The following is a 12,541-nucleotide window of genomic DNA, read 5'->3' on the forward strand; positions in this document are numbered from 1 at the left end:
AGAGGCTCCAGCCACATTATCTTCTCTGTGTGCTCCCACCAAAAGAATGGCCAATATCTGAGTTCTCCCTGTACTACTTGACTTGGAGGGAAGATGTTAAAGGGAAACATGTAGTGATAATTCCCAGGATAGAGCACATGTGAGTGTAAGATGTACCAGTTTATAAAGACAGCATGGGACAAAAGGCCCGGGTGACCTCTAAAGGATGAAGTTCTTGGATAGTAGCTGTCAAAAAAAACAGCAGTATTACCTCAGAATTAACTAGAACTTTTCAGAGTGCATGCCTGCTCTCTGAGGTATCTCTAGATACATTTGAGGGTCCCATTAGACCCATGACCTGTTTGAGGATGTGAACTGAGCAGGAAATAAAATCCTTTTCAGACACAGCTGTTAAACAATCATCATTACCAAGCAAAAAAGCTCTTGCAGCTAAATGCAGAAACACATGTTCCCAGGGTTGTCACCGTGACTGCCATCTTTTTCCCTGTTCTTCCTTTACAAGGTTGGCAAACATCACAGCATACAGTCCTTGGGCTCTTCCCTGGTAGTTTCTAAAACCAGGATGGAGCTCTGAAGCTATCCATGGTGCTAAGCTCCACAGCCCCACCCCCACCTTTTGCACACAGCCTCTACATGAGACATGCAGGATGAATCACAGGAAATGCTTGCCAGATACTGAGTCACAGTTGCAAACAAGGAGTCAGGCTTTCTTGGCAATGCAGAGAGACGAGTGAACACTCAAAGTCCTCGGTGACCAAAGGATGCTAACGGTGATCATTGCTTCTCTATCCAGGGGAACATTTTCTGCTGACAAACTCATCTCTGTGCCCAGAAATTTTACAAAGATATTGTTTGGTGGGCAAGGATACACAAGGAAGAAACAAGTCTGTTTTCTGGAAAGTGCCATGGGGCAAGTGAAAAGCAGAGAAACTGGACACCAAGAACCAAGACACCAACCTGAGAGTGCTCAGAGGAGGCATGAAGTCTTCCATGACTCACTCATCAACAATGACAAGGATAGGTTTTTATCCCAGCAGTCTTGCTGCAGACCACAATGAAGGATTTCTGTTCTCCAGCGGGAGCTGTTCTAGGTGCTGGTGCTGGTGTGCTTATTACAATAGCTAGAGATATGGTAAACTGTGGACTTGTAGGTCAGCTTCAGCTGTACTATCTTCAGCTTTGGTCTCTGGCATCTTGTCTTGCTAAACAATGCAATGTCTCTCTGGTTTCCTTATTTGTAAGATAAAACAGTCTCCCTTACAGGATCATGTACTATAGGAGGCCATATCATGTAGGTGATGGTCTCATCCTTAGAACAGTTCTATGGTGGGGGTTGTCACTGAGCCCCAAAATCTTTTCAAGATCACAACCAGTTATCTAATGGAGGAACAAGAGCCCTGGCTTTCCAACACAGCACTAAGTTTTGTTCTTTTCCTGGCCATAACTCTTTCAAAATATTTAAAGAATACCCTCCCTTGGAGTGAATAATAAAAGAACAGGAATGGATACACCATCCCAAAATGTTAGTGCTTCCTGCTGGGTAGAGATGACAGAGAAAACTGTTTCCAAAGCAGGGAATGCACTGGCTTGATTGATTCATTTTTGTTTCTCTAGATAAAGGCTTCTTCTTCTCAGAGGCTAAGCCTGGCAGTCAGCACAATGGCAGCAAAGGTCAACTAAGAAACAGCTAACACAATGTCTCAGAGTTCTCCAGGGAGATGGATGAGCCTTCCCTGCAGAATCAGGGAGGGAGTCTCATGTGTATTGGGCAGTAGCACATTCAATGTAAAACTCCCCTTGGCAAAATCTCCAGGTCTGTGCTCAATAAAAACAAATAATGTCAGTTTTTGAAGCCAAATTCTTTAACTGCGTCAAAACCATCTAAATCTTGACCAAGTATATGTATGAATTGCAAATGATAGGCATTTGAACCTGCCTGGCAGAGCCTAAGAGACCTAGATAGTTCTCTTCATGACCCATCCTCTGGTTATGGTCAGACCACCTATGTTTATCTTGTTTGGTTTATTGCTTTGTGATTGCAGTAATATGCAGCTCTGGGAGTTCTGGCTGTTCATGCAGAGGACCTTGGCTCAACTTGCAGGACTTAGATGACAGCTTACAACTCTCTGTAGCTCTAAGTCCAGAGGGTCCAGTGACCTCTTCTAGGCTCTACAGGTACTTCATGCATGTGGTGTACCTACTTACATTCAGACAAAATACTTATATACACAAAACAAACATACATCTAAAATAAGACAACTCAATACTGAAGGGTTGGATCTGAGGCAAGGCAAACATTCACCTTTGAAATTATTGTTTTATATTTATTCATTTATTTTGAGGAGGTCACACACCACAGTGAACGGGTGGTGTTCGGGGTATGACTTTCAGGAGTCAGGAGTCTCCCTCTACCATATGGGTTCCAAGGGTCAAATTGAGAACATCAAGACTTTTAGCCAGTAAAGCCATCTCATCAGTCCAAGCAATTTGATAAAAAATAATTATCACCCAAGATGAAAGCATACTCCAAAGAAATATTCTGAAAATATTAAATCAATAGAGAGAAGCCAAAATGAAGAAAATTTCAAAATGTAACCAGAGAGGGCTTTGGACCACCTGGGACTAGCAGAAAGGTGTAGAGACAGTCAGTTATATATGGGTTGGTCTTGCTTTTGTTTAAATTGTTTTTGTCTTTTGTTTTTTGTTTGTTTCATTTTTTTGATTTTTCATATTCATTTCAAGTTTCCCAATGGTATTGCATTAAAATAATTTTTCTATCTTCATTACTGAGGTTTCTTGCTACCTCTAAGATTTTATATGTACCATCTTTCTGGCCCTTGCACTGGCTGTGACCCCAGGGAATGAAAGAACAATAAACAGACTGAGAATCTGTAAGTTACCAAGTACTGATGACAGCATTTTATCTTTAGTTGTCATGGTGACATTCCTCAGTTTATTAAAACAAAAAGGCAGAGAAGTTAAGAAACTCTCCTAAAGTCATAAGCCAAGTGTCTAAGCCCATGTCTTGCTCCTGACCTCAAATCCCTGTGATCCACACTATTTGCAGAGACACGGGAAGAGCTACAAAGAGCTACAAAGAACCAATCCTCCCTCACTATTAACACGGAGGCCACAGAGACCAGAGAGTACTCACTATCGAGCATCAAGGGGGACAAGAGTGGGAAGTAAGTCTACCTGTCATGATCCTACCTCAGTTCTGTATATTCTCCTGTTATAGCCTAATGCTACACCCAACAGCTTGTGGCTATAGGCCAATAACACTTGTTGCATCAGGCAGAACGCATTTCCCTGCCTGCTCTTTGGTTGATATCATGCCTCTCTCCTCCCTAGTGGCCTCTTCTCATTCCTGTGGCTTCACATAGCTAACATTAAATATGTGCCCTTTGTTCCCATGAGGGTAGCAGAGCTCACTCACATTTATGAAGCACTTGGCTCACTACTTTTTAATCGATCACCAGTTATTTTATGCATCCTATAATTCAGTTCTAGCACTCCTCTGGATACTGTTTTATTCTATGCAGTGAAGTTGAAGTATCTGATACTGAATTCATTATTATCCAGTAAGACCCATACATTCCAGTGCTGTCGATGGTCATGATGTGTATACCACATGCTTTCAGTGGGGAAACTGAGGCTTGCAGGCTGCATGTAGCTTTCCAGGTCACTAGAAAGTCAGAGACACAACCTGAAGCCAGACTTCCCAGATGTTAAGGCCATTGGGTAGTATTTGCATCAAACTTAGATGAAGCAGTAAAGCAGGAGAATATACAGTATTTACTGAGATTCACTGACCTGTGGTCCAGCTACTCCTGGAGGCCCAGGGAGGCCTGGGGGCCCGGTATCTCCCTGTAGTGGAGACAAAAGAATGTAAAAATTAAGAAAATAATAATTCTGAGGAAAAGCTTTAGTTGAAATTATCACCAGGCATAAGCCTTATCTTTAAAGCATCCAGATTCTTCCTTACTTGTGGGCAAAAACTATAAGCAAACATGCCATGAAATCATAGTTCTAACTACCACTGATATGTCTAGCCAGTAATGATGTGGCGTCTAGTTACTAAGGTGGCCCAATACCCTTCCTTCCCACATTCTCTTAGTTGATCTGTGACTAGCAGAAAATGGTGGGAATTAACAGCGCATTGTTTTCGCAACAAGGGTGAACAAAGTCCCACCTTGTACTACCTCTTCTGTTTTTGCTCCTTGTCCAAACTCTTCATCCTAGGACACCCAACTTCCTAGTATCCATTTGACTGGAGGGCTCTAGTGCACATTCATGTGGGAAGAGGGACTGGGACAGTGTGAAGCTCAGAACTAAACTGAAAGCCATGAAAAGACCTTGACTGATCGTCCACACAAAATTTAAAGGAATTGCAAATCAGGGCTTGAGGGCCACCACAGGGGAGATCCAATCTAGAACTAAAAACTTAGCCACATATAACTATTGTTTTCAGGATTAACAAATATCTAGTGTACTCAGCATAGAGTGCACTACGCTTCATCAGTGCCAGACTGATGAAGTTGGGGAGTCTCCCCATGTGTGCACATACATGCATGACTATACACATTAGGCACTGTATGATCATTTTTCTTGCTTTGTAACACATAGGTAGCTGTCCAACTCTGAAGAGGGGCTTCCCAGAGGGCAGGATGGGGATCTCAGATACCCACCAGCTCCTGCCAGCAGGAAGAGAGCAGAGTGGGTCTTTAGAATGGCTTGAGTTTCATTGCTGCTGCTATTGGTTTTTAACCCACAGGATTTCAACCCAACGTTATTGCTTGCACTGTGATGGAAGGGTGTGTTGTAAGGAGTCCTAAAAGGATTTATCTAAACCTGCCCCTAAGTGATGTGGAGCTGTCACCAGAACGCTACCTGCTGGCAGTACCCCAAAGGGAGGGTTCCTGAGAATAACCAAGTAAAGAGGCTGTCTTGCTTTTCTTTTCCTTTCTTCCTTCCTCCCTCTCTCCTCCCTCTTTCTCTTTCTTTCTCTCATCATTACTTCCTTTATTTATTTGTTTTAAAACTTATCGTTTAGTATGCAAAGTAATAAACTTCACTGTTGTATTTTTATGTTCAATGCCATTATACTTTATTCATATTTATCCAACCATTGTCCTTCCATGTCCTCAAATCCCTGGTTTCTTCCTCTTGCAATAGCCCTGCTTTCATGTCGCATGTACTCCTATCCCCTGCTCCCTGTTCCTTTAGAACACTTTCTCCTGTCTCTTTTCTTCTTGCAGACCAACAAACTAAATTTAAAAGTTTTTTGAGTTGTTTAAAAATAGAGCAGGAGTAGAAGCATCCAAACATGTCCACTTCACATCCTACACAGAAGAAAGGTCTATAAGCATCTAAGGATGCCCACTTCATATCCTATAAAATATTTCATGAAAAATGTCACAAACAAATACTTTTGTTTTAATGACTTTATCACTTGGGGAACTGATCAAGGGGAAGTATTCTTACTCAAGTTGGTTCTAGGATGTGTTTCAGAAGATGTAGAGGAAAGTCTTGGATCTTGTCAAACATGCACAGACTAACTGCTCCTACATGTTTGGACCTCTTCAGGGGATACATACGGTGTTTGAGGAATAAGAGAGAAAATAAAGACTGTATTTCATACCTGTGACTGTATCTCTGCTATACAAATATAGAATGAATATCAGTTAGGAACTTGATTCACTTTCTTTTGGTAATAAGAGAAAAAAAACCTCCCCTAATCCATTTCTTCAGCAGTTATTTTGGATAACATCATTGTGAGTTCTCAGATTGAAATGTACACAAATCCTTTTCAAAGATAAATGGGGTTTTTTGGTACACTTATGAGTTTCTTTCTCAAGGGTCATCTCTATACAATCAGCAAGGAAATGACTCTAACTCTAATTGCTGTAAAGTGTTAACACAATCCAGGCTTTGGGTTGCATAGCTTTCTCCTATCACACAGAGGGGAATTTCTTTCTCTGAACTCTAGATAAAGCCAATCAGCTGAGCCAGTGTTATAGTTACCAGGTGAATATTAGTGAGATATGTATGATAAATGCTCCTGTTAAGTCCTCTTATTAAAGGGCTTACTGCAGTTTATCTTGAGAAAATGCCTACAGTGGGTATTTGGCTTACTTGGTTATATGAAGTGGGAATTCACTTTGCCTTAGCAATCTCTTAGCATACAGCCTATAGTGTGTAAAACATTGTGGTGGATGTTTACTCAATATCAAAACTGTTTTTCTTTTCCTGCATTTGTGGAGAGTTTTCCATTGCTGTCATGAGATTTTACTCTCAATTTTATCTTCCCACTCTGGAAAAACTACCTAAGCACCATTCAAGGTCTATTGTGGCAACTAGAACACATGAAATAGCTCAAAGTCAGATGGATGGAATAAAAGGAGGCAGTGGAAAGGAACTACCCATGAACTCCATGAGAACTGGAACTCAAGCTTTTTATTTTGGGTCTGTCCAGTGCCTACATACTGAACAACACACATTTTTGTGAAGTAGGGGAATGATATTCTCCTCCACTATGTGTCTGGGCTGGAACTTATTACATTGTCTAGGATGATTTCAAACTGTGATCCTCTTCTGTCTTACAAGCACTGAAGTTATAGGTGTGTGCTGCTGGGTCTTGGAACACACTTAAAGGTAGTCACAAAGTGAATATATGCATAAATGAGTAGGAGGGGCAGTTTACAGTCTACATTATAAGAATACATTTGGGACGGAAGAGGGCTTATGGGACTTGCGGGGAGTGGGGACCCAGAAAAGGGGAAATCATTTGCAATGTAAATAAAAAAATACATTTGGACTTTACTCCAAAAGGAAGGAAGGTATGTTTGTGTACACACTGCTAATAGTTGGCTTATGGGATAGCCTTAATTGGAGATGTCATCAGATGTACACAAACCCCAATGGCCTTGGTGTGTGTGAACCTTGCCCTACCACTAAAAAGGAAATGATTAAAGGGAAAAAGGAATCTCTGAAACAAAACCCAGCTGGCCAGCAGGACACAACAAAATTTGAATTGATTTATCACCTCTGATCTGGTTCTCTATAAAAATGCTAAAGAGAAAAAAGATCCTGAAGGCAGAGTCTGCTCGGAGTTCCCAGGATACTGGTTCTGAAGAAAGCAGCGCCTGCACCTCTTGGGCTTTATGTATAGGCAAAAAATGGGTCTGAAGGTCTAAAGTGGCCAACAGAATGTTCTAGATATCTCAAAGTCAGACAGATGGAATGAAAGGAGGCAGCAGGAAAAGAAAACATGAATTTTTCCATATCACCATACATTGGAATGCCACAGGCTATACTTTCACAAAATGGCAAAGACCTGCAGATATCCAGTCTACACCCCTTGTACTCCACTCGGATCTAAACAGTCCCAAAGCCTGAATCCTCTAAAAGAAATGAAGGCCTCGCTGGATCTAGACAGTCGAATTTCTTCATTGGAGGAAAGGAACCTCATCCCTCCATCGCCTTACCTTTTTGCCTTCTGTCCCTTCTCTTCCTGGTTTTCCTGGAAGACCCTTGTCCCCTTTGAAACCTGGCAGACCTGGAAGGCCCGGGGGACCAGGAGGGCAATCATTGCACACATCCTTAGAGAAGAAAAAAAAGAGACTAATTAAATAATTCAACTCTTTGCAAGGCAAAGCGGCCCCAGGTCCCACCCCTCTGGGTGATACTTGGTTATAAATGCCAACAAAGATGGAAAAACAAATTGATGGATTGTCATGGTCCAGGCCCTCTTGTGTCCAAATTTATTTCAACATAAATGAGTCTTGACCATTACCTGGCTTTTCTCTAATTCTAGCCTGGAAGTATGGCCTGAGAAAAATGATGTCAAAATTCATATAAAAATGCCCATGAGCATGAATAAAAATGTTAAGAGTGCACAGTGAAGGCAAACATTTAGTGTAACTAGAAATAGCATGTTCTGCCCTAAGGACAGAGTCAAACAAAGCCAGGAAGAAAAGTCTCTGTGGTGTGCCAAGGTAAAGTGGCTCCCTAAGAGTGGAGGACAAAGGAGGCCGCAGGCACCTAGCACAGTATGTCCTGGCTGTGACACAAAGCCACATTGTGACCCTGCTTAGCCCTTTTCTTTTCCCAGGACAGACATTTAATAAATGTTCCTAGGAACTCAGCTTTGCTTTTTATCAAGACAGGTAAACACTGTTCCTGGAGTAAATTCAAAGATTCAGACTTGGCTGTGTCACTTCTTGACCTTGAAAGTTCCCAGAGTGCCAAGTATCAAGTAACCTGACTATACTCCAACCTTATCCTGTACGCCTCTCTTGGATCACCTGCTCCTAAGCTCTTCTATTCATTCTCTTCTTATAGGAAACTTAAATAAGATAACACAAAGAAATCACTAAGAAAATAGTGAGACCGGGTAAACAATGCCCAGAACATTCAGCCATTGTTACTGGCCCATTACTCATTTGTAAAAGATACTTGCAAAGCTTATGGTCTTTTGGATACGGTGCTGAGACCACTGACTATATAAATCTAAAGGTCAGTGGGTGTTAATCAGCACAAAGGAAATATATTAGCTAAGGTCCACTAAGTGCTCTATATGAAAGGCCAAATAAAATATGTGACCACTCTCTGGGTTCACAGTCAATGTCCTGCAGTCTCAAGGGATTCTGCATTCACCTGGGTTGTCCTCAAATCTCAGAATGTAGTTTCTCTGTCATAAAAGCATGATCTCCTTTCTCTTGCTTCTCCTCTATGTAATCTTCAAATATACTTTATACATCTTCTACTCTAAGCTTTCCTGATGGCATCTGGACAGAGATGGGCTCATCACGCTCACTCTTGGGTGGTCTGTTTGCAAGTATATTCTTTTCCCACAAAGTAGAGAGAGTGAGAAAAGTCTTGATCTCTGCAGGGAGAGCTCACAGCAAATAGTCTCTCATGGTTCTGAGTTCGATAAATGAAGCTCAAAGACCCAACCAACTGTCTGATGATGAACCAATCAACACCTTGACTTTTTCATGTCTCATCTCATCTCCTTTCAGTGTGCTGTTTGAGAAACTGTATATTTAGAAGGTAGTATAATTGTTTGAGTATATGAAGCAATGGCAAGGAAAAATGGAGGAAGAAACTATATGCTCCCTGGTTGCTTTCTTTTAAAATTTGAAGAATGGAGAAGATCTAGGCGTTTTTTATTACAGCACATTTAAATGAGATGTATAAATGGGCCATTGTAACAATGGATGGATGAACAGATGGATGGATGTAGGTAGACGTACATAAATGGATGTATGGGTAGGTGGATGACTGGAAGAAATAGATAGGTGAATGAATGGATAGATGGATGCTGAATGATGTTTCAATGACTAAGTGGATGGGTTGCTAGAATAAGGGAAGATGAGCAAAAATGAAGCTAACTTGATGATAGCAAGAATTCAAGCCACTAAGACTTTTTCTGGACTTGGAAATACAAACTCCTTACCACCTTGTCTTGTTTTCAGCAATAGTTTTCCTTAGCTATAGTCTTACGTAGCCTGTTGTTCCAGAAAAACGCCAGACCCAAGCTTCTGTACTAGTCTTGAATATCAATCAGCACAAGATGAGTCAAGCACCCCCTAGTACTACTCATGTTCTCCTTGGCTGTTGATACCCTGGAACTCAGCTTCTCTAGATCCTATACCCCTTCTGTGAGTAAGTCATGCATTCTCTGAATTTCTAGAGACTAACTATAGGGTTCTTTTTCCAAGCAGATTGTCATGACCAAGCCTACTGGCATGTAGCTTTGTATCTCTGGCATATAACTTTACAAGCATTCTGCCCACTTGGAATATAGGCTCCTAATTTATGAGCCTTAATCTCCTTGTTTGTGAAATAAGAACCTCAAGTCCAACAATAAGATAATGAATGGAAAATGTCCAACATCTCAAGTACAGAATTAAAGCATAATCAAGTGTAGTTGCTATATATCACTATGTGGTTTATCATCTTACTCCATCTACAGACTCATCTATGACTCAATTATAGTAGAAAGTCAGTAATGGAACACTTCCCAAGAACTTGGTGGAGGAGTATATAAAGTAAGATTTATTAAAGGGAGACATTTCATGAAGACATTCTGAAGTTGGCTTCCCAGGGCAAAGATCTAACTATAGACGTCCATTTTACAGGGTGGGTTTCTACTGAGGCAATTTCCAAGCTGTCATGATGAGGTATGTGTTGCTCTAAAATGCTTAGGGACAGTAGTTATTTTGGTAGTGAAAGATACCATCATAGTTCCCAGTTAGCTGGAATAGACTGTCAGACTTTAACCTAAAGCATCACAGTGGCTTTAGACTCAAGAATCAAAGAAAAAGATGGCCAGCTCCACAGTTCCAGCCAAATCAAATAGGGCAGGCTATGGTCTAAAGCTTTTCCAAGCGCAGAGCACTGGCCCTGACCACAAGTGCTCAAGTTATCACTATGCTTCTGTCTGCCTGGATGATCACAACTGCATTCTTTATAGCAGCTGGAGAATCAACATCGGGCCAATGTCTGTATCATTGCCAAGTGCTGTGGCAATGAAGTGTGAGGTTTGACCCTCACTATCTCATCCTCTCCTGTTATCACTGCTATACAGATTGGGATATCCTAAGGTTTAAATCCTAAAGGGTAGAAGCTGCTATAAACTCCGGTCCTCACAGAGACACAAAACCATGAAGAATTATCTAAATCAGCAAAAGCCTTTAATAAACAAGAGACTGAACCATGAATATCTATTTCTTATAATCTCTTTATGTAGAAAAAACTATCTCTGCTATCAATGAAAATCTATAAATATTAGTCTACTCATGCTTTAATAAAATTTGATTTTCCATTAAAACATCTCAATGTTTTAGTTTAGGAAACTTAAACTAAAGTTTAAGTTTAGAAGATTAAAAGCCTAGTTTATGAGATTTTTTTTCCATGGGTTGTTTTTTTGCCTCCAACCGAGTTCATTTGTTAACCTGAGACCTTCAGCTGCAATTCAGTGGGTTTTAGAATACAAGAAGTAGCAACATATAGCCATGTGAAATACAGTGTTGAGACAAAGGTTTGAAGTAGAGCCAGTCAAGGGTACTCCACTCCTATCACCATCAGCACAGTGCTTTTTTCTGAATATGAATCCAAGACTGTTGTAGCCCTGCCTAGCTGTCCATCAGTCAAGACTCAAGACCATTAAGCAATACACATGGGTATCTCCACAATTCAGCTTCCAGGTGTGTCTCTGGCCATGTTCCACTTTATTCTTGTCCAGTTATGCTAGGTGTTTTGCATCTCTCAGAAAAAGAGAATATTCTTCTGTAAACCAGTTATGTCTCTATCAAGTCAGGACTGTGTTGGCTACAGGCCCAGCATCTGTCTTGATCTCCAAAGGCCTGCGTTTTTAATCTTGAACCACCAGAAACCAGAAACAACTGTTTGGTTTTCCCTCCAGCCATTTTCCAAACAGAAGACATACTTATATATACTGGCCAAGAACAGCCTATGAGCATAGGATTCTGTTTCCAAAACAATCTATTCTATCTATTGACCCTCTTTGTGTCTCTGGTTTCATATATGCAGAACAGTAACATGAGCCATACCTACCTCATGGGATTGAAAATTGAATAAACAATGTTCATCAAGCATTTGAATATTACCCAGTGGAGAACTTCTGGTGTCACATATGCAGAATAGTAACATGAGCCATACCTACCTCATGGGATTGAAAATTGAATAAACAATGTTCATCAAGCATTTGAACATTACCCAATGGAGAACTTCTGATCCATGCCTGTACTGTCTCATAAAGAAGCTCCTAAATGCATAGGGGCACTAAGTATTTGTAGTGTGCCCAGTATAACCAAGGACCTGAACTTTAGTTGTACACAATTTTAGGTAGATGCATGTGGATGCTGGAGAGATGGATCAGCAGTTAAAAGAACTGAAAAGACTCAGTGTGATTCCCCACATGTACAAAGTCTCTCACAACCATCTATAACTCCAGTTCCAGGATTCAACATCCTCTTCTGGTCTCTGAAGGCATTGAATGCACATAGTAAACATTCATGCATACAGGCAAAATACCTATACCCATAAAACAAATCGTTGATGTATGTGGTTGGTGGCTGCCATATTGAATCACGTGGATTTAACAGGCACTGGTCACACAGTGAATTCTTAACAAATGCTGTTGCTGCTGTTCTGAATATTATTGAATATTTGTTCAGGAAGGGGAAAGGTTTGGAGGCCTGTAATGCCCCATTACCATTTTTAACACATGCACTTTTACCTTTACTAAGAGATTTATGTCCTCTGGAGACAGCAGTGAAGAAGGACCCTGTCAAAGTAAAAATAAGTAAGTGCAGACACACATGCATATAGTATCTTTCATGCATCTTCAGAGTGTGACTGGCCTTCAGAGTATTCACAACAGGTTTGAATACTCATGAAATACAGGCAGGTGTATCAGAGTCCCAAGCCTGGTAACCACCAAAGGAGACTATGCCAGAGCAGTAGTCATTCAGGCTGTCCAGCCTTAGAAATGTCTAGAGAACTTCAGGCT

At 40.9% G+C, this 12,541-nt stretch overlaps 1 protein-coding gene across 1 annotated transcript in view; it reads right to left on the minus strand.

Annotated features, from left to right (window-relative positions):
* The window catches only part of Col22a1 (collagen type XXII alpha 1 chain), a 214,831-nt gene that overhangs the window by 50,811 nt on the left and 151,479 nt on the right, over positions 1 to 12,541 (minus strand). Inside the window, exons 43-45 of the mRNA XM_052160898.1 lie at positions 12,269 to 12,316; positions 7,488 to 7,601; positions 3,814 to 3,867 (exon numbers count right to left, since the gene is read on the minus strand). Coding sequence (XP_052016858.1) covers positions 3,814 to 3,867; positions 7,488 to 7,601; positions 12,269 to 12,316 — 216 coding nt within the window. The remainder of the gene's footprint in view (positions 1 to 3,813; positions 3,868 to 7,487; positions 7,602 to 12,268; positions 12,317 to 12,541) is intronic.

This window comes from Apodemus sylvaticus, chromosome 17 (genome assembly GCF_947179515.1).
Source record: "Apodemus sylvaticus chromosome 17, mApoSyl1.1, whole genome shotgun sequence".
In the NCBI taxonomy this organism is placed as follows: Eukaryota; Metazoa; Chordata; class Mammalia; order Rodentia; family Muridae; genus Apodemus; species Apodemus sylvaticus.